This window comes from Schistocerca gregaria, chromosome 2 (genome assembly GCF_023897955.1).
Source record: "Schistocerca gregaria isolate iqSchGreg1 chromosome 2, iqSchGreg1.2, whole genome shotgun sequence".
Taxonomy (NCBI): domain Eukaryota; kingdom Metazoa; phylum Arthropoda; class Insecta; order Orthoptera; family Acrididae; genus Schistocerca; species Schistocerca gregaria.
The window spans coordinates 78,928,705-78,956,372 of record NC_064921.1 but is presented as its reverse complement, the minus strand read 5'-3'; the positions used below and the strand labels follow the sequence as shown (position 1 = coordinate 78,956,372).

Genomic DNA, 27,668 nt, shown 5'->3' with positions numbered 1-27,668 from the left:
TACAGAGATGACCATCTTCAAAAGCAGTGACTGAAAGTAAATTAAGGCTGTTTTAATGCAATGCAATAAGAAAAAGGAATGTTGCTAGGGGAGTCATTATTGTTAGATTGTGTTTATCATTAAGGCAGTGACTCAGCATACTTCCCACCCTTCCAAACACTGTGAACCTATAATACAGGTGGCCATGATACAACATGCCGGCAATGAAAATCTTGCTTCCTGTGCTAACACTACATTACATGACCAATAACTCTGCATACAGCCTGCTTTTTCTGCTTTTTTTCAAGACTGACTTTGAGCACAAATATGATGCACTTTTTGCAGAAATCTGTACAAAAATCAATGTTGAAGGTCATGATAACATCAAAGAAAACTTAAAATGCAGAAAATGTTGTAACACGGAATCATTAACAATAGGAATGGGTTGTATTGGGAGAATAGGACTTTTGTTGAGACCATCAAAAATGAATGTAAAAATGGAAAATGTAAAATGCAGCAACGTAAAAAAAGGGACTTTACTTCATTTACTTGCATATATAATTCATTAATCTAAGACATTATAATCGAAACTCATATAGTTTGTATATATTATATATCATCATAATCAAAGTTTACCTGCAGAGTTTTTGGGAAGGCATAAAATGGAATGGCAACGAGAATCAGTAGGAGGCCACACAAGAGGAAACCTCCCCACCACATTCCCACCCAACGGCGGTCTCCAGGATCTGTGAACAAATAATTTTGTGTTGTTTTTTGAAACAGAGAGAAAAAAAAGATCTGTTTCAGAATAATAACAGATTCAGTCAAAATAATATGAAACAAAAGAAATCGTCAAGTTTTTTTCCATGACTCACCATATTGAGTTATAAACTACTACTTACCATCTTTGTAACTTAAGGGTTAATGTAACCCATAGCAAAAGTATGATCTAATGAATAATAAAATGCAAACACAGATCTCAATAACTGAGAGCACTGAAGGACTAACAGCCTACTAAACACCTTGCATAAGCCATCTCTCAACTATGAGAAACTCATTTGCCTATCAGCCAGTTTCACTATAGATAATGGACTGCATGAATAATAATATGCAGGTCTGTCCCAACACAGTAAACAAGATTTGCTCCATTGGTTCCAGGACATATTTTCACCATCACTACAGAACAAGATTACTAAACAAAAATGAGGAAACGCGCTCAATCTCTCTCACGTAGGTGTGTTTTGTATACATACACACATAATGGGAAGAGCATGTTGAGTTTCTGAGGAACCAATCTTTTACAAGTACGAGGATCCATCACCACACAGATAATAGAACATGTACACCCATGGCAACACCATGTGATTGCTCATACTGACAGATGGGAGGGGAGGATAGTAAAGGAATGTAACAATTAAACTATCAGGAGGTATGGTGTTCAGATACAGGAAAAGATTAATGGGTCATGGGAAGGAGGAGAGGAGGAGATGTCTATGAGTTTGCTAAGGGGAAGGGATTGTCTGGAAAATGACAACATACAAAAATATGAGTGAGGAGCAAGAGGCTAATCAAGATTTTGGCCATGAGCACAGCTCCCACTTGTGTAGTTAACAGGCACAAGTACTGAAACAGCCGTTAAGCAACTGGTGTTTTAGTGTGCAGAATGTTCAACAACTAGGTATTTGAGTTTAAAGCTCCTACACTTTGGTGTTGACTAGTAGTGGGTACACAGCTGATAAGTTTTCATTCCTACAAAGAAAGCTGTATGATAATTCCAGCACAGCCAGTGGACAATATGGCTACTTTCACTATGACTCTGGCCTTATTATGACAAACAAATGCACATTGATCTGCAGAAGGAGGTGATGAATGGGTTTATATACAACAGATTTAGAATCAAGATCATCCACAGAAGAAGGAACTGTGCAGTTCAGCATTGGCTGCAGGGTTGGCATAGAGATGGACTAAGTGGGTAACAGATGCTACTTTGATGATGAGGATAGTATTTTGGGTAGGTTCTAGGGCACTGCAAGAGTGTGCTCAATCTGCTTGGCATTCACACTGCTGACGTGTGCAAGCGAGAAGGTGAATAAACTTCACGCAGCTTGATGGAAGTTGCTGAAAGATGACCGATACTATCTTGTCTTATGACACAGCTGCCTGCATGGTTAGCATAGCCACATGGAAATCAGGTGGATGCAATATGATCACAAAGCTGCAATGTGCATAGGTTCAATGTTTTTCCACAGGCCTCATACTGTGTTGTGATGTAGTTAACTGCCACGTTTCCTCTGCCACACACCTGTTAGGTTGCACCCACAGAGTGCTCACCATATTAGAAATGAGCAGATAGGAAGTGATCGGGAATGACCGACACTTACTTGAAATGCTATGAGGATGCATGGCTATAGCAGATTCTCTCTCATCATTGGGCATGTTGAGAAGTAGTCAAAGCACTGGCGCAGGATGTGGTTGCCTTTCACAATGCTCGTGTGTTATTAGACAACAACAGGAGTACTAAGCAGTACAGTTGTGATGGGTTCATTGGAGTCACAGGAAGTAAGGGCAGAGAAAACTATTTCTAGACTATTTGGGCAGGACATTGTCTGTCTATGACAGTTCTGGTAACATCATTTCAGATTTTTGGGTAAAAGCAGATACAAAGCCCATGGGTGCAATTGAGGGCCTTTTTAATGTAGAACAAATGGCAGCTGTGAAACCTGAGATACCATTGCTTCTTGGTGGATCTGAAATAGTCTGAGGTTTTTACAGAGCCACCTGAGAGTTGGAGATGAACACATTGTAAGGTAGGTCATTTAATTAATGAGAATTTTTGTTTCATTTTGTAAATGGGAATTTCATACGAATCATTCTACTTCAGGACAATCTTATAAAGGGTTGGTGTCTGTTTTGTACCATTTCTAACATCTGATCAACTTATAAATGTAGTAGGTTATAAAACTGTAGTAGTCAAATTTGAAATCTGATAACTGATACACTACAAAGTCCTTACCTATATTAACTATGGTTCCAGAAAAGGAATCCATATGGAATGATAAAAGATAAGCTCCAAGGAGAAATCCTAGGACTGGTCCAAATGCTGCCATGCTGTACATGCAGCCTGCAACAAAAAGACAGACAGAGTGTTAGCTGAATTCTGGTGTGTGAAAATCCAATACATAACTATATTTAATGTAATAAATGCCCCTTAGATTATTCTGTAACAATTAATTATAACATTACTGGGACTGGAAGTGAAAACTACCTTTGTAACTTAGAGTGACTATTCAGATGGAACAGCCTTGAAGGCCAAAAATAAATTTTTCAGACACTAAACACACTTCCACAGTTTTGGTACACTATGTGCTGAAAACAATTGAATAGCTCTCATACAGACCCTCTTGTGTAAAATACAGTATATGCACTACACATAATATAATAATTAGTACTAAAATAAAGTATAATAACAGATTCAAACTATTTTAGTTGCAGTCAGCAACAGTTATTATAAAATGAAGTACTGATCACATGAAACATAAGATTACCAATATAGAGAGAGGCACTTTCTGGTCGAACATGGTCATCTATGTACGTTGTTCCAAGGGTGAAAAGTGGTGAACCTCCACAACCAAGTAAAAGTTGTGCCACTAGGAACAGCATGACGGGGCCAGCTGTTGATGGTGACCCCTGTATGCAGTTGTCACCACGGAGGTTGTTGTGTGGGGCCAATGGTGGTGACGATAGGCCTGAAACAAAATGTTGATGCAGTAACTGTAATTTTAATTCCTTTAAGTTCAGTATTCTGTTAAGCTACATATGCACTATTCCAGTGTATAAAATGAAAGAATAAATTTCTACAAAATAATATCCAGCTGCAACCAGCATGAGGAGGGCAACACTAATGATATTAGACCTAATGTAGATAAAATTGTATCAAAAGAATAAAATAAATGGAAAAAATGCCTTGATTGTGTTTCTTGACTCTTAGTCTAAGACTGATATCAAGAGCTCAGCTGTAACCACAAGACAGTTGGAAAAATTTTAAAATGAAATGTTTTACAGAGAGCAGCAATAAAGCTGATCTGCTTTTTAGGTGTTGTCATGCAACAAAAGTTTAAGCTCATGCATCGTATGACAAGTGATAAGACAGAAATGTAAATGCCTGATTGTAATGTAAACTGTTCACCTCTTGAGGTAGTTTACAGCCACAGAATGATTAAGAAACAATTTTCCCTGTTAACTGTACTTTATTTCTTGAGGAGAATATAACTCTACATTTCCAAGACAATAGTCTTCCAAGAGACTAAATTCAAAGTATTCTGTGTGAATATGCACCAATAACAACATTCCCTGTCAAAAGGCATAATAGAGACCATTTGTGTTTGAGGAATAATACTTCCTAATGGTGATTACAATCATGAATATTGATGTGTTATATCAGAAGTATGTCAATGAACTTCAGATCTTTCCATTCAAGAGGTGTATAAATGAAATCAGTATCTGAAATTACACACATGGTACTACACATTCTGGCAAATTATTTTTGATAGTTCAAAAACTGTTTATTGAAGGATGGTGCTCTTACCTTTGAAGCACCTGAGAATATATACTCAAAGCATCAACCTGCCTTTGCCCCTTTCCTTCCCTTACAAGTTTTACAGAGTGTCAGGTGCCAAAATTTGAGGTGCTAAGTTATAAGTACAAGGGCATGATGTGTGCAGAAAACTTTATTCGACATACATACTTTGTTGCTGGAAAATGTTGTGAAGGAAGTACTGGGAACAAATGCTTCAAATAATAATAGACAGTATTCATACATGGTCTACAAGTAATAAATGACTAATGTGGGTGAATTGTACACAGATCCAAGGTCTGATTCCCAGTAGCCACCTTGTATTTTGCAGCGATTAGATCTGGAACTGCATCCACTCAACCCTTTTAGGCCAACTGAGAAGTTATTTGAGCAAACAAGCAGTAACTCTGAAAAGCAGCTTGTTGAAGCAGTGTCAAATCTGAAGGACTGGGCAGGCCAGTCATCTATAAGCCATTAAGTATGTGCTCAACCACATATTCAAGATATATATTGTTTGGAAATAAAGATAAAAAGGCTCCTGTAATACATAACTGTTTTCTTCAATGCACAATGTATAATGTACAAATTAAGACCAGTCATATAGCTTTGTTTGCTATACTGGTATTAAGATGGGTAACCATCACCACAATATGTTGTCATAGTAGCCAATTCATTTTTTCTATTATTTAGAAGCAATAATACCATCAGTCCAGGCAGAAAGCAAACACTTCGAATACATCACACATCACATGTAGATAAACAAATATTCTGGCACATAAACTGATAAATGTTTATTGCACTGTACAAATGCATAAGGAAGGTAGGAAGGAAAACAGACTGGGCCTCATTGCTTTGTCAACAATAAGGTTACAACAAACAGAGCACAAGCTGTTTAGACAAGTGTAGGGAAGGAAATCAGGTGTTAGACAAGCATATGGACGAAAATCAGTTATGTCCTTTTCAAAAGGAGCATCTCAGCATCAATCTTTTACCTACCAACTATCTGCCATGTGAGCTATGGTGGTAGAGCACTTCTGAGAAAACATGGAGAATGTGGCAAGTAAGTTTCCTGTTCATGTCACCATAATAAGGGGAAATTTCAATTTGCCATGAAAACCATGAGAGAAATAATGCTATTAAAATTGATGCCAGAGACAGTGGTTCGTGCGAGAGAAAACTTTATTCGACATACATACTTTGTTGCTGGAAAATGTTGTGAAGGAAGTACTGGGAACAAATGCTTCAAATAATAATAGACAGTATTCATACATGGTCTACAAGTAATAAATGACTAATGTGGGTGAATTGTACACAGATCCAAGGTCTGATTCCCAGTAGCCACCTTGTATTTTGCAGCGATTAGATCTGGAACTGCATCCACTCAACCCTTTTAGGCCAACTGAGAAGTTATTTGAGCAAACAAGCAGTAACTCTGAAAAGCAGCTTGTTGAAGCAGTGTCAAATCTGAAGGACTGGGCAGGCCAGTCATCTATAAGCCATTAAGTATGTGCTCAATATCTTATCTGAAAATTACTTTGAATGGGTAATTACAGAACTGACACATGAGGGTAATGTCTTAGACCCTGCAGTAACTAACAGACACAAAGTATTTCAAATCAGTTAACGCAGGTGAGGGCATTAGTGACTGAAAGGTGTTACAGCATCATTGACTATAAGTGTTAAATGAATGTCCAGAATCATTGGAAAATATCTTTCCTCAGAAAAGTGATTTGAAACACACTGCAATTTATCTGAGTAGTCAACATCAAATATTCAGCTCCAAGAAAGAAGATGTGGAACAAAAATTGACGAAATTGAGAAACATAATAAAAGACACCTTAGACCAGTATTTGCCGAGTAGGATTGAGGGTGGTGATAAAGATTCATTATGGTACAATAGATGTGTTACAAAGTTGCTATGAAAACAAAGAGGGTTCCATCATAAATTTAGGTGAAATCAAAGTCTAGTTGGCAACCAAAGATGAATTAACTGAAAATTAGTGTAAGGAGAACAATTAGGTAAGTTTTTGATAAATTCAAAAGTAACATTTTGTCAACTGATCCAACCAAAAATTCTAAAAAGTTTTGATCTGTGTTAATTCAGCAAGAAGATAAAAAACAAAGCATCTAATTAGTTGCTCAGTGACCATAAAGCCACCAAAATGGAGATGTCAGGCAGGACAAAATTCTGAATTCCGTATTCCAAAAATGTTTCACTGCAGAGTATCATAGCACAGATCCTCCTTCAATCACTGCAAAAATATCAAAATGGTAGATACTGAAATAAGTGATCACACAATAGGAAATCGACTGATATCACTAAACACGGAGAGGCATCTGGACCAGATGAGATACTTGGGACCAAATGAGACACCCTTGAGATTATACAGAGATATTCAAAAGAACCTGCCTTTCCCCCCATCCCAACTCCAATTGCAGCCTGTTGCATGTGACTGAAATAACAAAGATATCCCAGTGATTGTGAAAAAGCACATAATTCATTCCTGTTTCCCAGAAGGGTTATCAAATCGATGCAAATAATTTCAGGCTTTTATCACTGACATCAGTCTGTTGTAGAATTATGGAATATGTTCTACATTCACACACTATGATATTTCTTAAGAATGAAAAAGTCCTCCAAAAAGACCAAAATGATTCTGTAAACAGGGACCTTGTGAAACAGTTTGCTTATTCATCCATGATATTCGGAGTGCTGTAGACAAAGGTGCGCAGCTTAATGCCACGTTCCTTGATTTCCAATAGGAATTTGAAATAATTAGTCACTGTCATTTACTGAACAATATATGAGTTTACCGAGTACTGAACCCAATTAGTGACTTGATTCAGGACTTTCTAAGAGATGACACTCACTCAATATGTTATTTTTTATGGGTCGAGACTGACAGATGCAAAGGTAATTTCTGGAGCATCCCAAAGTAGTGTTAGAGGACCTTCACTGTTTATAACACATATAAATGATCTAGTCAAACCTCAGAAGACTGTAGCAAAATGCAGGAAAACCTGTGGAGGAACAATGCTTGGTGCAGGAATTAGCAGCTGATCCTGAACATAAATAAATGCAACATATTGCTTATAAATAGGCAAAGAGATCCATTACTCTTTGATTACATTACTTTTGAAAACTTGCTGGAAGCTTAACAACTGTAAAATTATGAGAGCGACCATCTGGAGCAACCTGAAGTGGAATGACCACATACAATCAGTTGTAGGAAAAATCAAATGCCAAAATGAGATTGATTGGAAGAATCTTACCCCAATATAATTCATTCACAGAAGAAATAGTTTGTGTGTGTGTGTGTGTGTGTGTGTGTGTGTGTGTGTGTGTGTGTGTGTGTGTGTGTGTGAGAGAGAGAGAGAGAGAGAGAGAGAGAGAGAGAGAGAGAGAGAGAGATACTGTGTTTCCAAGAGTGTGAATTTCCTCCTACATACATTTTGTGAAATGTCCATGACAAGGAAATCTGATAAATCAGAGCTCATAGAGAAGTTTATCAACAGTCATTCTTCTCACGTACCATTCGCAGATGGAATCACGAAGAGAAAAAATTACAGTGATACTTGAGGTAACCTAAATCACACACTGTAAGGTGACATGTGAAGTATAGTTGTAGATTTAGGTGTAAAAACAATTTAGAGAAATTAAGAGAAATTTAAATCTGAAACCTTGAAAGGGATATGCAGCCCACTCATTCTGAATATGAGTGCAGCTCCTTGACGAATGCGCAGTCTTTCAATTACAGAAGGCTAGGAGGTGGAGACATGGGAAACAAAAGGCTTGGAAACCATTAGAATGCTATAGCATATCACACACATATACATCACTTGACTTATTTTCTCCTTTCATAGGAGACTTTATGTGAAAATTACCCTTAAACTAAATTAATAAATAAGGCAATATTTTACACCACAAACAAAAGTCTCTTCTTACAAGAGCCAAATGCCCTTCAGTTAAAAACATTTACACCTAAATGATTAAAACACCTGCCAAAATAAGAGTGGAGAGAACAAAAAAAGTACAGATTAAAAATGAATAAAGAAATCTACAGTGGCTCACTGCATCTTTGGTGAAGCTGTTCACATAATATGCAAAATCATTGTTTTATGGCACTAAATAATTAGAGTACACTCTAGCATTCCCATCAGCTGCATCCAAGATTAGAAGACAGGTCAGTTCAGCAATGCATATTTTAAGGCAGAATATCAACAGAAAATGTTTTACAGTCAACAGCCACTATACCCAAAAACCGAGTATGTGGTCAAGCCCATAAACAGCCACTCTGAAAAGTGTGAATTACTTCACTGCTCTCTCAAACAATTAAAACAGCTACAGTTCACTACATCGTTAACTCCCATTGGCTATCAATTGAAACTTTTTACTATATTTGGGCTGCTACAACTCATAAACAGAAAACTGTGACTCCTCATGCTCAGATGAAAACAATTTGGTCCCATTAATATAGTTAGCAGCTGTTTCATAAGTGCTAACAATATTACAAAGTGCACAAAAACTTAAGCAACTAAAATTATTACTTTTCAAGATGCAAGTGAAGCTGAATTTCATGTGAGTTTGCACTAATTAATTTAAATACCATTAATGAAGATAAGATTTATTAGTTCTGCAGTTACAGAATGTTTAAACTAAGTGAAAATGTTTCAGAAGCTCAAAGAAGAAAGATTTTGATGAAGTACCAAAAATTTGTCACATAAAGCACTACTCTAAGTGACTTCCTTTTACAAATAAGTTGACAAAATGGTCATCCACTGATTATTAATATAATTCACTTGTTTGACTTGTTAATCCAGATAATAAGGCCAGTGTCAAATAATTTTTTGACCATTTTATCAGCTTATGTGTACTTACAACGGAGACGACATTGTAATTAGGTGACATACTATGACTGCAACATCCTAAGAAGTAAGAAAAGAAAAATTTAGATTCATATTGGCAGAACATATACTACACTAATGCAACTCAATAAAACATGGATACTGTTACAAGGGACATTCAGCAATTTACCTACAGATAATTACTATTTAGCATTTATCATAGAAGGGTGCATGTACCGTCCAAGCAACAGTACCCCCCCCCCCCCTCGCCTCCCCACTTGCGTGCGCGCGTGTGCGTGTGTGTGTGTGTGTGTGTGTGTGTGTGTGTGTGTAAAATCCAGGATGGAATGTACCATATATCTATCATGTACAAGTGAGTAGTTGCCTTTTTGTGTATTAAAAATAGACATTTTAAGAATGGCATTTATACTGTCCCTTGAACTGTCAGCATGTATGTAAATGTTTTGTATCATCTACAAGATGGAATTTATAAAACCATTCAATGAAGTTTACATCAATTTTGTTTGATAGATGTTGTAATAACAATGCATTACAATGAGAAAATTGCTGCACTGCAAGTAACATTTTTGAATGTCCCATAAAACAGTATATCAAAACAGTGGCAAATTAGTGTTTGGGGAACACTTATAGAATGCATTCACTCACATTGACTTATCGTCTCTATTAAGTAAAGAGTAATACTAGCATGTCTGACTTACACACATCTTCAGAGGACAACAGGAAAAAGTTATTTCACAATAGTCTGCAATGGAAACTGTTTCCAATTTCTAATACAATATCAAAAAGCATTAATGTGAATGAATTTTGAATGAGTACGAAAGTTTGGTCCTTGGGAAATTGTTTTTACTGCTATTATTTTTTTGGCTTGGGCAGGACTTGGGGTTAACATTTCAGTAACTTGAGTGTAAGGGGTTAGCCATTAGCCAATCTGCCAATAACAGTTCTTTTTCAAGTACTACATGCCTGCTGTATTGCCTCTTTTGTAGATACATGCAGAACCTCACAAAGCAGGCGGCTGTATACCATCAACACCCCCCTACCTATTTTGGGTTATCTGATCTAGAGATATTCTACAGCCTAAGTACTCCTCTTTCTGGTAACTTCATTTTCATCATCAGTAAAATGGTTGGCCACATGTGGCATGGAATACGCAAGTGTTCTTCAAAGAATGGAGAGTGCTACTACTTCCATGACATGCACTATTTATCTATCATGTGGTCTTTCAAACATCTTTGTGATATGATTTGTCAGCAACTTGGACTTTCACACAAACCACATGGATGATGATACCTCAGGAACATATTTACACGCTCTCTGTTTCTGTGTTATGATATTCAGAGGCTCAGTTGCACCATGTAGGATGTCTCAAACCATACTGAGCTTGTAGAGTCAGAGATCAACAATTTCATAATCTTAATCACCTGTGAACTTCAACGTTCATACATTGTTGATATAGTTCCTTTTAGCAACACTTATCCTCCTCAGTTTTGCAATTTTCACAAATATTTGTGTATAACTGGAACAGCAGCAGCTAACGCACACCCTCCCTCTCCAAGGAGTGACCTTTCCGTGTATGGTGTAAGACGAACAAAAGCTACAAGTTTCCACACAGAGTATATAATTAATATAAGTATAAAATGAATAAGTAGTTTGTATTAACTGCTCCCATCCATTAATATTTTCCACAACCAGTCAATTACCTTTGAACTGTTGATATAAATGAAACACAATTATGAGTAAGTGATTGCCTTCTGACTTTTTTCACACAAATTTTAAATGACAAAGATGATGCTGTTCATAACTGCCCTTGTTGACATCATGCCATTATGTCATCTTGGGTTCTCTTTGCATTCTTTTTTTTTTTCCTCTACATATGCTATAGGAAAATGTGTTTCCAAGTACATGATAGAAATACTGAGAAAGCAATCATTTAAACTGATATTCAATGTCTTATCTATTTTCCATTATTAATGTCCAATGAGTAAATAAGGCCTCCTGTTATGATTTCAATTGGTGAATGTAATTAATGTCATACGAATTCAAAACCTTGTTAAATAATGTTAATAAGAAATGAAACAAGTTACTTTTTGTCTTACTGTTAAATATGAATCTACTACTTATTATTACTCATAGACAAAGCACAGCATTTAGGGAAACAGAAGATTATGATAAGATAAATAAAACATTAGCAGCATGATAGTTGTAAAATGTCAACTTTCATAGCTGGAATCATCACAGTTACTAAAAAATTCCGGGCTAGTACACTATTATCGGATGAATTTATTGCTGAAACTCAATGTTTCATCCTCATCCGCAAGGGACATCTTCAGAGGAGGGGAAGGGGGGGAGGCTACAATCCCTATGAAGATGACCTCCACAGATGTAAGTAAAGAAGATTTAAAGATCCCCTTGACAGCAAGGTCACTAGATTAGATGCAGAGCACAAGCTCCGATAACGAAAGAACGGGGAAGGAAATTGGCCTTGACTTTTCGAAAGAACCTTTCCAGCGGTTGCATTTAGGGAAATTATGGTAAGCATAAATCTAGATGGTGGGGTGGGAATTTGAACTATGTCCCACAGACAAGGCGAGATGCTGGGTTCCAGCAATAAATTTGCCCAACCACAGCATAACAGCCCAGGATAATTTAATAAGTGTAACATGATACTAACAGTTATTTAAAGAAAACAGAAGCCTCCAAAGATTTCCTACTCCACCCCCCCCCCCTTTTCCCTATCCACGATGGAAACATGTACAAAAATGGTTCAGGAAATCTTTAACTCCAAAGACATTTTATCAAAATCATACAATTTTTGTTTTATTTAAAAAAATGTATGTTCGTCATTATCTTAATAACTCTATTTTGTTCCTTCATTCACCATTACTATGGCTATTTTCTTGATTGTGACTGACCTACTCACGCATTTTATACTATGAAATGAGTATTGTTGTCCTAGAGAAGATGTGTGTACTCATAACTTTTCTTCAACATAGAACTGATGGGAAAAAATTGCTCTGTTACCATATGAACAATATTAAGAACTGCTTGAAATGAAAGTGATGCTAAATTCTTTGGAGAATTTCTAACTGAGACTAATTTAGAATGAGGATGTATATCTAGCTAGATAGTCAAGCAAGAATATTAAGGAATGAAACTTTTATCAGCAGATGAGTATTAACACTTACTTTTAGCAAGATTACTTATTATTGTTTGTGTATGTCCAGAGTAGGCACTTTAAGTTTGAATAAATACATACAGCAACTTAAAAAAAACTTTCATATCTCATTCCAGCACTCTTTCTGTTGTTATTCAGCAGTCACTTTTCCTGCCATAAAACACGCCCTCTATATATTTACATTCCTATATACTAAATTGTCTAAGCCACAAACTATGAAATACAGCAACTAATAGATGAGCTTGATGGTATAAAAATGTAATTAAATTAAAAGAAAGAAATCACAACACAAAACACAGACTTTCTTGTATTAGCATCAATCAAAATACAGGCACAAAGAACGGCAATTTTATCAGCTGAACATGAGAGTCAATCAAAAACATTGTTTCAGTGTACCAATACAATGTTTGCTTGACTCCTCTTATTTGTGTATTCATATATGGGATACAGCACCACTATAATGGCCCAATGAAAGCCTGTATTCCACATCAATAACTACAGGAGGAAATCATTATTTATACTGTATAATCATTTCTGCTTCTTTTCATTACAAACTTAGCATAACATTTGTGTTAAGTACACAAAGAGAATCATAAAATATGACTTAATGTATACTACTTAGTTACATAAAATATGAAAGATGATTGAACATAAAATGAGTGTTTACAATACCTGAAGATAATCTTCCAAGTCCCATGTCCTGTTCTCTCAAAGACACTCCTCTACAAATATTGTCTGAGCTTGAGTTGGCAAGCATTGTGCCCAGATTTGGTTCTGCTATAAAGTGTGGGACCATAAAAACCATGGAACCAATGCCCATGATAACAGAACCTGTGAAAAATTTTGTGTGTTACTGCCTCATAACATAAATCACAAACATAAGATACTGAGAATACTGATATATTACTTAACAAGTGAAAATACAATGATCCCTTGAATCTATCCCAATCCTCTTCTACAGTTTTTGGTTAATCCTGTGGGATGCTTTCCTTTACTACTTGTAGGTACTGTATCCTGCTTTCTTCCTCCCTCAACTTCGATAGACTTACATGTCTTTCCTGGTTTTCTGTCCTTTTAATCCTACCAGCAAATGGTGGTCGCTATCCAAGGCCTCTGATGGTATTAACTTAATGTCAATAATGTTCCTATTCATCTCATACTATTGATTTCCTCTTTAAGTCTTGAATGTAAAACGTAATATTGTAGCTCTCTCTTTTCCTGAACCAAGAGTTTACAACCAGAAAGCCATTCCTTTGACAGAACTCCAATAATCTATCACCTTCCTCATTTTGGCAGCCCCAACCCTCTTGTAGAAGCACACATTCGCAGCCTTGTATTCCTCTTGCAATGTGTGGGTTTAAATCCGCTATTACTTTCACATTCTTCCTTCCCATCTGCTTCTGCATTTCCTCTTCAAACTCTTGCTTCTCCTCAGAAGTGCAACCCAGCTGCAGCACACTTGTATTGTCTCTATGGTCGTCCCCTTGAGTGATATATTGATCTTCATTATCCTATCATTTAATCTTTGCACGTCCTCTTTCAATCCATCTCTTACTACTATTTCCACTCCATTTTTCCTTCCCTCCTCATTTCAACTCCAGTACATTCAGTAGTCTTTCCTCAATTCTCTCCTTCCTTCTCCTTTCCATCTCGTTTCAGCTAACTCTAATACGTCTAGCTTACTTCTTTCCATCAAGTCTACCATCTCCTCCAATTTCAAGTCAGTGTTTGTATATTTAATGTTCCAAATCTTAGTCCTTGTTTATAGCCAGTTCGTCGTCAATTAAATCCATCCTTTCCGAGGTCCTTTCTGTTTTTGAAAGCAGAAATTGTAATCTAATACTGGCTTGAAGGGCCTATTGTAGCTTCACCAGCTATTGTAGCCGTCACTTTTCAGGGTTCCTGTAGCACCTTCACAGCTACCGTAGCAGTCCCTGGGCATGCACAGTACCCACTGTACCTCGCCTCTACAGACAATCCCTGACTTCATGCCATTGCCCATCTCCCACAACTTGGACAAGGGGTTGGACTTGTGGGAGATACCGACCCTGACATGTGCATATGAAACCTGGGTTATGAAAGGAAGAGAGAAAAGCAAAGTGCAAGCTAGTGAGATGAAATTCTTGAGAAACATAATTATAGTGACAAATATAAATAGGTTAAGAAATGAGAGGATCAGAGTTTAATGAAAGTGGAACCATTACAGGAGGAGATAGAGAAATCAAGGCTGAGATGGTATGGGCATATTAAGGGAATGGAGGAGAAGTGGATTTCCAGGAGGATACATGAGATGAAACTGGAAGGAAAGAGACCAAGAGCAAGAACAAGAGACAGATGGCTGAAAGGAGTGGAGGGATGCACCTAGAAGGAAGGAGAAGACTGGACCAAGGTGAAGACGGAGAGATGGTGGCAAGACAGAAGACGATGGAGACGCTTATGTTCTAAACAGACCCAGCCAGAGGGTGGACACTGTCCAAGATGGTGGTGGTGGTGGTGGTGGTGGTGAAGTGAAGGTACAATGATAAATTAATGTTGTCACAAATTTGAAACAGACAACAAAATACGTATTGAAAAAGAAAGTAACATGATACATAAAAAATCAAATCAATGGCAGAAATAACACTTGTGTGTGTATATAAATGAATTCTATAAAAATTATGGTGAACAAGCTGACACTTCACTTTTTTGTGGGGCCAGTCAATGACTCAATGCTACCACTATCAAGACTAAAAATAAAATTAAAATTTTGGAAAAGAGGAAATTGTTAAAGTTACCAAGAGACAACACAGTTAGCTAGTACTTGCTGCTGATAATAAAAATCAGTGTCAGCTAACACAAAAATAATTTTCATATAGACTCTGCTTCCTTGTCCAGGATTCAGAATGGATTTAAGTACTGTGGTGTGAAGATGTAAAAAAGCTCAAGCCTAACATAAAGTCAGAAATTAGGAATCCCTACCAATTCAAAATAAAATTAAAAATATACTTTATTAGCTACACTTTCTACAAATTATCTGAATAGATCCAGGGACTGAAAAGTTCTGATAATTACATGTCAAATAGCAGTATTTGTTATAAAGCTGTACAACAAGCAGTAATGAACTGTAAATAGGACTCAGCACTTGCAGATTTTCATAAGTTTTCTGTGAAAATAAAACTGTAATCAAGTAAACATTAAGCCGCTAATAGCAGACAAACAGCAGCTTTATAGAGAAACTGAGGAGGCAGCAGTTTTTCCCCAAATTTACTCAATTAAAAACTTTAAAATCAGTCTCTCTCCTCCCCTTCCACCCATTCATCCTCCTGTAACCTTTCAGGTATTCCTCCCCTAAGTCCAAATACCCAGCCCCATTGGTTGTCCCATTATGGCTGGGTAAACTGCTCCCACGCAACAAACTTCTGCTTTTGTTAACCAACACTTCCAAAATATTGTCCATAATCTCCCATCCTACATCCAAGACACCATTCACTTCCTTCAGCATCTTTCCACAGCTCCTGTCTCATTACCTCCACACTTCTTGTCAATGTGGATGCAATGTCCTTATACACGAACATCCCCCTATCCCAATGTCCTCCTCATACCAAACCCGCCACTTCTTTCTTACTCCTCCTAGCCAATCAATTCCTGACCCACGATTATTTCACTTTCAAAGTTTCAATTTATAAATAAATCCAAGACACTACCACGGGTAATCACATGGTGCCATCCTATAGCAATTTGTTTATGGACCATCTGCAGGAATCCTTCTGATCAGTCAACATCTAAAACCTGTTGTCTGGTTCAGATTCATTGGTGACATTTTCATGATCTGGACTCAAGGCAGGGACAATCTTTGCTCTTTCCTCCCTAACCTCAACACCTATTCCCAAATCTGCTTCACCTGGCCCTTCTCAACTCAACATGCTATCTTCCTAGATGTTGATATCCACCTCACAGATGGCTCTGTAACTACATCTCTTCATATCACACACACTAACGAAAACATTACCTTCACTTTGACAGCTGCCACCTGTTCCATGTCAAAAAGTCACTTCCATACAGCCTGGCCACCCATGGATGATACATCTGCAGCAGAAAGCAGGGGCCATCAAAACACACTGCTACCCTTACCAGAGCCTTTACTGACAAGATAGTATCCTATCAAACTCATCCACAAATCAATGTTCCAAGCCACATGTTCCTTTTACACCAGTAAAACTGTTAACCATCTACCAGCCAGAAATCCTCTGATTGCCCTCCTGGCCTTGAGAAGCTCAACCACTTCCTTCACCAGAGCTTCAACTACCTCTCATCACACAATGAGATGAGGAATATTCCACCCAAACTCCTACTCACATCACCGAAAGTAGTGTTCCACAGCCCCCCCCCCCCCCCTCTACAAGTATCTTTGTCCATCCCTACTCCTACGTTGCTCCAATCCTGCTCCTCGAGCGTCATTCCCTTGTGGTCAAGTCACAGGCATTTCCTACCATATAAAAAGGCAGGGCAATGTGTGAAAGCAGCCATGTTGTACATTAGCTATGCTACAATTACTGTGCACCATTCTCGACCACCAGTTGCCAAACGTGTTTTGCATAACAACACAAATGACCTCAACAGCTGCTTCACTACACAAGCTATTTGGCTCTTCTCTTCGGGCACTAGGTATTCTGAAATATGAAGGTGGGAATTGTCTCTTCAGTATATCCTGTGCTCTCACAATCCTTCTGGCTTAAATCTCCATTAACCTGTTTCCCACTGTGGCAACTCCGTAAAATACTCATTGACTGCAACGATCATTTATTCATCTGATGAAAATTTTTTCCCAGCAAGCCAAAATTTCAGGTTAGGGAACAGAAAGTAAACACTTGGGGATAAGTCTGGTCAATAGGGCGAAAGATGAACCAGTTCAAAGCTTAATTCATGCCCTTTAGCCTTTCTTATCACTGAGAGAGATTATGCACTAACCTGGTGAAAAATCACTCTGTGTGCTAACTTCGGTCATTTTCCAGCCAACACAAGTTTCATATAATACAACATAATAGGGTCCAATTATTGCTCTGTCTTTTTCCAATTAATTTGTGAGGATTATTCCTTGGGAATCCAAAAAAAGCCATTACCTTACCAGCTGGAAAAATGGTCTTTGCCTTTTACAGTTCACTTTCACCAGCCTTTGTCCATTGTTCTGACTGCCGTTTTGACTCTGATGTGTAATTACAGATCCAATTATGGATCCAGGCTTCATAAACAGTCACAAATCAGTGCAAAAAGTCTTGCAGATTGTGATTAAACATCACCAGATATTGTGTCGAAGTGTTATGCCATATGTACTTTTGGTCAACTGTGAGCAATCGCGGCACCCACCTCACACACCTAGCCAAATCTCCGTGCAGGATATTATGCACTTTATAAGCTGAGATGCCTACAACCTCAGCAATCTTGTGAATTTTTGTTCAATAGTCTTGCATTACCATACAACAGATTTTGTCAATGGTTTCCTTTGCGGTAACCTTAATTGGGAGGCGAGAGCACACGTCATCTTCAGTGCTTGTCCGATCAACTTTAAATTCATTAATCCAAATGTAAATCATCTTCAATGACACTGCAACATCTGCGTGAATGTCGTCCAATTCTGTTTTGATTTGTATGGCAGTCCCACCTTTCAAATGTAAATGTTTAATAACAGCTCGAAACTTGGTCTTATACATTTTCAGTCACAGTTGACACACTGACCGCTTCAGACATCTGCCAACAATGGAATGTATGCTGTAAACCATGGAAATTCTTTATACAATGCTTGGAATAATCAACCTTACCACCTGCGAAGACGCCACAAAAAATGTACCATTATTTCATGAAAATTTACCAGACTTACCAAACCACCATCGTATATAGTTGATAACCTAATACAATTTTCTTTCTTATCTTATGTATACTCACCAATTGCTATCCACACAGGAATGTGCCGTCGACTGCCCAAATAGCTAACAAATATAACTGTGATGACATTTCCAATCTCATATGATGAAGCTATTAGGCCTGAGAGACTGGACGGTATTTCGAACCTCTTCTCAATTGTTGTAATTACAGAGTTAATATACCCTGAGCTAAGTGCTTGTTGCAGTGTTACTAGGAATGATAACAATAGGACAAACACCTGGAATAAAGCAAAGGATAAAGTTATGCATTACTATATAATCACACTGGGATCATTCCTTCATCACCAATTTATTTCAAAGTTTTGCTTTCCTGTCATTCTAATGTGAAGGTAACTGTAAAAAGTGTATCACAAATATTTTTAGGTTGTAAAAATTATATGTTATTTATAGATAGAACATATGCTTAAATTTCAAGTGCATACCATCAAAATCTGTAAAAAATTAAAACTACTTCTTTTACAATGTTCACCACAGTAGAATTTTTGCAACTTCATGGGACAGCAATTCTGTTTAATAAGCAGTCCATGGCAAATTTTGAGTGTCAAGACAGTCAAGCTTCCTGTGCAAATTAATTCCTCTCAAGTTAATCTCTAATTGGCATTGCCTAATCTCATACCCTGACCCAACATCCTAAGATATTTATTATTTTCACTGCTATATGTGTATTCACAAATACTGGAGCTGTATGCCTTTCATTACATGAACCACCATTTAGTCTGCTGCATTATTGTGTTCTGTGCAAGCAAATTATAAAACAGGAAGTGAAAGACTACAATAGCTCTATGTTTATATGAACTTATTCATTTTATATGAAATAACACAAAGCATATGAATCCATTTGCGAACAGATCAATCTCAGTAACTGCAAGCTGTACAAATAATTCTGACTGAAATATACCAAACAAGTCACTGAAACCATGTGGTCAGGAAATTTGTACATAAAAATTCACAGTGTATGACATTTGTTCTGCAGAAAAAATATGAGGGGCATTCAATAAGTAAAGCAACACATTTCTCCCTGAAAGCAGGATGGTTTTATTCAGCATTCCAATACACCATATTATTTCCCACTGTTTTAACAACAAACTCTATTTTTCAAAATATCTCCTTTCAATGTGATGGTCTTACGCCATCTTACTGGGAGGGCCTGTATGCCCGCATGGTACCACTCTACTGGTTTGACACCAGAGCCAACACTTTACTGCATCAATAGCCTCCTCACCATCCAAGTAATGCTTCCCTTGGAGTACATCTTTCATTGGGCCAAGCAGATGGAGGCTGGAATCTGCGCTGTAGGGTGGATGAAGGAGAACAGTTCAAGGAAATTTTGTGAGCTCCTCTTGGGTGTGCAGATTTTTGTGAGGCCTTGTGTTGTCATGGAGAAGTAGAAGTTCATTTCCACACATTCCAGCACTGCAGGAGCTACAGTTGTGTGTGGCCAGGTGGTCCACAGTAGATTGGGCAGGCTTGCATGACTCACAGTGCTTTTGTTCACCGTCAGCTCTCCGTAGACATTCTGCAAGCACCTAAGAATAAATGTGATGCTCTGGTTTTCTTTGAAAAGATACTAAATGTCAGCTCTCTGCTTGGAGTGCAGCTCTGTTACAAATGCCATCTTAAAGGCTACTATAGTGCTGCAGCCTATTGGAACTTTGTGAAAATGTAGGGGCTACGTGGGTATATTCCACCATGCCCCACCACAAATTCCTCATTTTTTCAACTGAAACTGGCAAAACTGGGATTGAATTACTTATTAAATGCCACTCGTCTCCCATTAACACTGTATATTGATATAGGCTGAGGCACAATTACTTATTTAATTTGAACCTTTCACATCAATGCAGGTTACCTTCTTGGACCACAGCAAACATACTCGTGTCCCTCATTAAAACTGACTTCACTGTTGTGTATACAATCTATTCACTTCAAACTTACTCACCTTTATACTCGCAAACCTCTGCAAGAATGGAGGCCTACAGTTAAGGATACCACAATCCTTCGAATCACGAAGAAGGATGGCAGCAGTAAGTTCTGGATACGCGGAATGTGCACGTTCCTTTTCACTCCTGAAAGTTACATATTAAATGATTTCACTATAGAGCTGTGATTATGTATGACATATCTATGGTCTATTAGTTATCCAACAACGAAATGACAAATACAGCTTGAGAAAGAGAAACTCAATGGTTTACAGTTGGTAGCACTTTGAGGGAAACCATCCAAGCGTAATCAAATTTACACATAATTTATATACTGTTCATGGAAAATAATGGTTTTGTATCAAATTGGAGCTCATTGGCAGGCTACATGCGTTCACAGTTATGGTAGTTAATGATGTCAGCTTCAGTTCTGATGGTGGAAGAAGTTTTTATCTGTAGACTTTGCCTAACAAAGGAAAAACAGATAGTGGCACACTCTTCAGAAGTACCAGACTGCAAGACAGTGTCTTGACTTAGTCCTCAAAGTTAACAGTAGCAATTGATAGAACAAAGCCGTGTGATATTAAAGATGTGTCACCTGTTGGTTGGGGATACAAAAATCAGTGGCACCCTTGGCAGATTTTGAGAGGAGCACGATGAGTGCCTGTACTGGAATTACTTTAATTTCAACCCATAAAAATGCAGAAACACATGGTATTGCAGGGGTACTTTTAACACTCATCCTTCCATGCAGACATTAGACGCTCCGCATGAGACTGGAGGAACACAATGGAAAACCAGTTTCAACAGGACCTCACCAATTTGGTAAGAGTGTACCTGGACACGAGTTGTCGAGGAGAACTAATGTTTGTTTCATGGCGAATGATGAAATAAGGGAAAGATTCAATTGCAACTGGCTCTGAGTATACTTTGAGTATACTTGCTACTAGACAGCATCCATTAAATGTATTGAGTTACTTCACACATACACTCCTGGAAATAGAAAAAAGAACACATTGACACCGGTGTGTCAGACCCACCATACTTGCTCCGGACACTGCGAGAGGGCTATACAAGCAATGATCACACGCACGGCACAGCGGACACACCAGGAACCGCGGTGTTGGCCGTCGAATGGCACTAGCTGCGCAGCATTTGTGCACCGCCGCCGTCAGTGTCAGCCAGTTTGCCGTGGCATACAGAGCTCCATCGCAGTCTTTAACACTGGTAGCATGTCGCGACAGCGTGGACGTGAACCGTATGTGCAGTTGACGGACTTTGAGCGAGGGCGTATAGTGGGCATGCGGGAGGCCGGGTGGACGTACCGCCGAATTGCTCAACACGTGAGGCGTGAGGTCTCCACTGTACATCGATGTTGTCGCCAGTGGTCTGCGGAAGGTGCACGTGCCCGTCCACCTGGAACCGGACCGCAGCAACGCACGGATGCACGCCAAGACCGTAGGATCCTACGCAGTGCCGTAGGGGACCGCACCGCCACTTCCCAGCAAATTAGGGACACTGTTGCTCCTGGGGTATCGGCGAGGACCATTTGCAACCGTCTCCATGAAGCTTGGCTACGGTCCCGCACACCGTTAGGCCGTCTTCCGCTCACGCCCCAACATCGTGCAGCCCGCCTCCAGTGGTGTCGCGACAGGCGTGTATGGAGGGACGAATGGAGACGTGTCGTCTTCAGCGATGACAGTCGCTTTTGCCTTGGTGCCAATGATGGTCGTATGCGTGTTTGGTGCCGTGCAGGTGAGCGCCACAATCAGGACTGCATACGACCGAGGCACACAGGGCCAACACCCGGCATCATGGTGTGGGGAGCGATCACCTACACTGGCCGTACACCTCTGGTGATCGTCGAGGGGCACTGAATAGTGCACGGTACATCCAAACCGTCATCGAACCCATCGTTCTACCATTCCTAGACCGGCAAGGGAACTTGCTGTTCCAACAGGACAATGCACGTCCGCATGTATCCCGCGCCACCCAACGTGCTCTAGAAGGGGTAAGTCAACTACCCTAGCCAGCAAGATCTCCGGATCTGTCCCCCATTGAGCGTGTTTGGGACTGGATGAAGCGTCGTCTCACGCGGTCTGCACGTCCAGCACGAACGCTGGTCCAACTGAGGCGCCAGGTGGAAATGGCATGGCAAGCCGTTCCACAGGACTACATCCAGCATCTTTACGATCGTCTCCATGGGAGAATAGCAGCCTGCATTGCTGCGAAAGGTGGATATACACTGTACTAGTGCCGACATTGTGGGTGCTCTGTTGCCTGTGTCTGTGTGCCTGTGGTTCTGTTAGTGTGATCATGTGATGTATCTGACCCCAGGAATGTGTCAATAAAGTTTCCCCTTCCTGGGACAATGAATTCACGGTGTTCTTATTTCAATTTCCAGGAGTGTATTAAAATGATATGACCCTCTATTTAGCAGGGTTAGCTGACACTCCCCCCCCCCCCCACCCCAAAAAAAAAAAAAAGAGGAATCACCTCGCCAGCACGCTGACTCTTATGGCCCAAGTTTCGCTATGATTTTCAGGATGGAAACCAGTAAAAGATGTCTAAAAGTTTGATGACCTACAATTTAGTCAGCGTGTGAATATGCTCGAGGGAATTATTAAAGCATGAAATATACTGTGGTACATGTGTGGAGGAGCATTAAACTCACAACTCAAAACTAATGTAAGTACAGAACTGGAATTACAGAAAAACATGATCAAATCATAGCCAAACAACTCAAATTTTCTGAATCTAACACACGCAGAAATAGAAGTTCCTGCATGTCACATCACACTGAAGTTACATTTGATGGATTTTAAGGATACAAATTGCCAGGGTGCTTTAAGCCAAATTAACACCTTACTGCTATTCATTTGCTGAATGTCTGGTACACTCACAGCCAAGTGGCAATTAACTTAACATGCCAGACAAATCAGTAAGACCAAAGGAGACTTTTTACTGCTACTGTTGAATAGAGTAAGTATCCAATCATCATTTTGTGTGTGTGTGTGTGTGTGTGTGTGTGTGTGTGTGTGTGTGTGTGTGTGTGTGTGTGTGTGTGTGTGTGTGTGTGTGTGTGTGTGTCTTTATTTTAATGTAATGCCAGGACAGTGCTGTAGAAATGGTGTGATTTAGAATTCTGCAACTATCTTGAAACAACTCTCACTGTTAGAAGAATCCACAATTTGAAACAGCTAGGACTGCCAATAACACACAATGGTCCACAGCATAATTTTCATTGTCAATATTGGACAATAATGTCAAGCAAATGTGGTAATATGGTACTGAACAGTGAAGACCACATATTACAATCCATGACAAATAATACTTGCATACACGTTGGAACTGTTTGCCGGAACAAGAATCGAATTCAGGGCCTATGCCCTTCACGGGCAAGTGCCCTATCGACAAGGCTACCCAAGTAGGACTTACAACCCATTCTCACAGCTTTACTTCCATCAGAACTTCATCTCCTACCTTCAAATCCTCATTTTCTGTTTGACTATACAGGCCAACAATAGTCAAAGCATTATCACATGTGTATTTTGCATCAACATGTTTTCTGACAATTTTGTTATGAACTGTTAAATGAAAATGTGTTGAAGATTTTTTTAGTTATTCTATTTCAATGGGGACATAGTCACCTGTGGTTATGGGAAATAACCGGAATAAAACATAGAAAATCAAGTTATTTCAGAAACCGGTTACTTTTAGAGGATTTAACAGTCAGGTTAAACGGGCGTTTAAAAAAAAAAGGGGGGGGGGGGAGAGAGAGAGAGAGAGAGAGAGAGAGAGAGAGAGAGAGAGAGAGAGAGAGAGAGAGACCAATCCTGTTTCTTCAGTGACAATCAACTTCCTTACATTGTGGCTGACTGATTAACGACCCTGGGCTTCCAATTACTCAACCACCCTCTCCACTCACGAGACCTAGCCCCCTCGGACTATTACCTGTTTCCAGATTCGAAGAAACATATGAAGGGTAATGTTTTCAGAACAATGAAGTTGTCAAAGACTCTGTTGGAAGCTGGTTTCGTGACTGATCACATGACTTTTACTTGCACAGACTAGAAAATCTGCAACAACAACGTACCAATTGCATCACGCTTAGGGGAGAATATATAGCATACAGTTAGCTGACAAAAGTCATGGGACAGTGATATGCACATATCTAGATAGCAGTAGTATCGCATACACAATGTATAAAAAGACAGTGCATTAGCAGAGCTGTCAGTTGTGCTCAGCTGATTCATGTGAAAAGGCTTCCAACGTGATTATGGTCACACGGCAGACTTTGAACGTGGAATGGTTGTTGGAACTAGATGCAAGCAACATTCATTTTGGAAATTATTAGAGAATTCTGTATTCCGATATCCACAGTATGTCCCAAGAATACAAAATTTCAGGCGTTTCCTCTTACCAAGGGCCACACAGTGGTGGACTGTCTTCACTTAACGACCAAGAGCAGCAGCATTTGCAGAGTTGTCAGTGCTAACAGAGAAGCAACAAATAAATGTGGGACATAGGCCGAATGTATCCATTACGGCATTGCGTCAAAATGTGGTGTTAATGGGGTATGGCAGCAGATGACCAATGTGAGTGTCTTTGCTAACAGCACGACATTGCCTTCAGCACCTCCTGAGCTGGTGACCATAATGTTTGGACCATGATTGGAGAACGGCAGCCTGGTCAGATGAGTCCCAATTTCAGTCAGTAAGAGCTGATGGTGGGGTTCGAGTGTGGGCCAGGCCCCACAAAGCAGTGGACTCAAGTTGTCAACTAGGCACTGTGCAAGCTGGTGGTGGCTCAATAATGGTGTGGGCTGTGTTCATGTGGAATATGCTGGGCCCTCTGGTCAAATTGAATCTATCATTGTCTGGAAATGGTTATGTTCCGCGACTTTCAGACCATTTGCAGCCATTCATGGACCTCACGTTCTCACACAATAAGGTGTCAACAGATCAGATTAGTTCACGAGTGGTTTTGAGAACATTCTGGACAGTTAGAGCTAATGATCTGGCCACCCAGATCGCCCGACACGAATCCCATCGAACATTTGTGGGTCATAATCTAGATTTCAATTCGTGCTAGATTTCAATTCGTGCACAAAATCCTGCACCGCCAACACTTCACCAATTATGGACGGCTAGAGAGGCAAAATAGGTCAATATTGCAGGGAAGTTCCAACGACTTAGTGAGTCCAAGCTATTCAGAGTTGCTGAGTAACACTGGGCAAAAGGAGCTCCGATACCATATTAGAAGGTACCCCATTACTTTTGTCATCTCAGTTAAATGGCAGATTCTTTCTACGAAAGTTTTTAGCAGCCCGTAAACCGTAAGGCGGAGGACAAAGGGTTGTTTTCATTCAAAAGAGCGATGTTTTTCGACCTTGGGACGTGCGCGCGCAGCTCCAGGCTAGCGATGATCCCCCCACAGCGCGGTAAGAAAGTACATGCAGTGATGAGTCAGAACGGTGCAGGATGCAGCTGTCGCGCCGCGACTTTCGCTCCATGACTTTTTACGACTATAAAAAGGGTTTAAGTGCCGAAGAATGCCATTCTTCTTTGCTGCGTGTTTTTGGTGAAGCTTCCCCTTCTAGGGCCACAGTTGGAAATTGGTTTCGCGAGTTTTCGAGGGATCGGCAGTCAATTGAAGATTAGCGTCGTTCCAGTCGGCCAGCAACAGCTGTGACTCCTGAAAACATTGATGCTGTGAGGAAAATGATCAAAGAAGATCCACATCTTACGTTTTGCGACATTGAAGGGACCCTAAATATTGGATCAACAGCTGCACAGACCATCGTCCATAGTCACTTATGCCTTACTAAGAGATGTACCCGTTGGGTGCCACATTCTCTGACAGAAAGCCAAAAGGAGGCGAGAGTGGACTGGTGTCGTTTCATGCTCGAAAAATTCAATGGTGGGAAGTCCCAAGACACCTACAATATCGTCACAGGTGATGAAACGTAAATCTACCATTATGACCCTGAGACGAAGAGACAGTCTTCTGTGTGGTGCAGGGGAGGAACCACCCACAAAAGTTCGACGAAGTCGGAGCTGTGGAAAAACGTTAGTGGCAACTTTTTTCACAGAGATAGGGCATCTCACCTCTGTGACCTTGGACACACGTCGTACAGTCAATGCTGAATGGTACGTGAACGACTGTCTTCCAAAAGTCATCGCCACATGGAAGTCACAGCATCCAAAGTCCAAGAGTGGGCACCTTCTGCTGCATCACGACAATGCATCTGCGCACAGGGCTGCCAAAACGATGGACTTTCTGGAGAAGGAAAAAGTGCGAGTGTTACCCCATCCCCCCTATTCACCAGATCTGGCCCCCTGTAACTTCTTTCTGTTCCCTAAGACATAGGAAAAAAATCGAGGGCAGCAGTTTTCATCAGATGAAGAGGCCATTGCAGCGTACGAGAGTGACATCCCAAAAGAAGCTTGGACTGACACATTTTCTAAGTGGTTTCAGGGAATGGAAAAGTGTATACATACTAGTGGTGAGTATTTTGAAAAGTTGTAAACGTTTTTTGTACATAAATTTTTTTCACACATTGTGCTAAAAACTTTCGGCATAGCCCTCGTAGGAGGGTGGAACTGACCTGTCGACGAGCCCGGACGAGGGGTTCCTGCTGTGGCACTTGACCACGGAGTCGTGGCAGCAGCCGCCTGACGTGCCCGCGCTCACCGTCGTCGTGACGGTCGCGTTCGAGTCGTTGAGGTCCTCATCTGCGGACGCGGTCTCCGAGTAGAGACCCGTCATAGCGTACATGGACTCCTGCCGGCGGTGGCCGTGGTGGCCGCCCCCGCCGCCTCCGCCCGCCTGGCACGTCGCCATCTCCTCTGCCGCCCCCGGGCTTCAGCTTAAGGACTCGCACATTACCTGCACAAGCACAAGCGAACGGTCTATAAACAAGAGCTCTGCCCCCAGCAAACTGGGAAATAACAGGAAGCAAATCAACTTCCATGTAACACCAGACAAACAAAACAAAAATAAAAGCTAAACGATAAACTTAATGTTGGGGTGCTGAGAAGCATAAGGGCCTAAGCACACCATCATCGATTTTGAGGTTTAGCTTGTATGCACGTTCCTGACATTTGTTGGTCTTGCCGGCCCATGTGACTGAGAGGTTCTAGGCACTTCAGGCTGGAACCGCTCTGCTGCTACGGTCGCAGGTTCGAATCCTGTCTCAGGCATGGATGTGTGTGATGTTCTTAACTTAGAGCCAT

The 27,668-nt window shown here is 39.9% G+C and overlaps 1 protein-coding gene across 6 annotated transcripts in view; it reads right to left on the bottom strand.

Annotated features, from left to right (window-relative positions):
• The window catches only part of LOC126336349 (solute carrier organic anion transporter family member 5A1), a 397,873-nt gene that overhangs the window by 38,433 nt on the left and 331,772 nt on the right, over positions 1-27,668 (bottom strand). For all 6 annotated transcript variants that reach the window (XM_049999929.1, XM_049999932.1, XM_049999935.1 and 3 more), the window contains 7 exons: positions 27,041-27,321; positions 20,451-20,577; positions 18,513-18,729; positions 13,266-13,424; positions 3,525-3,725; positions 2,993-3,100; positions 616-725 (listed from right to left, as the gene is read on the bottom strand). In XM_049999929.1, the coding sequence (XP_049855886.1) occupies positions 616-725; positions 2,993-3,100; positions 3,525-3,725; positions 13,266-13,424; positions 18,513-18,729; positions 20,451-20,577; positions 27,041-27,276 (1,158 nt within the window). In that variant the 5' untranslated portion in view covers positions 27,277-27,321. The remainder of the gene's footprint in view (positions 1-615; positions 726-2,992; positions 3,101-3,524; positions 3,726-13,265; positions 13,425-18,512; positions 18,730-20,450; positions 20,578-27,040; positions 27,322-27,668) is intronic.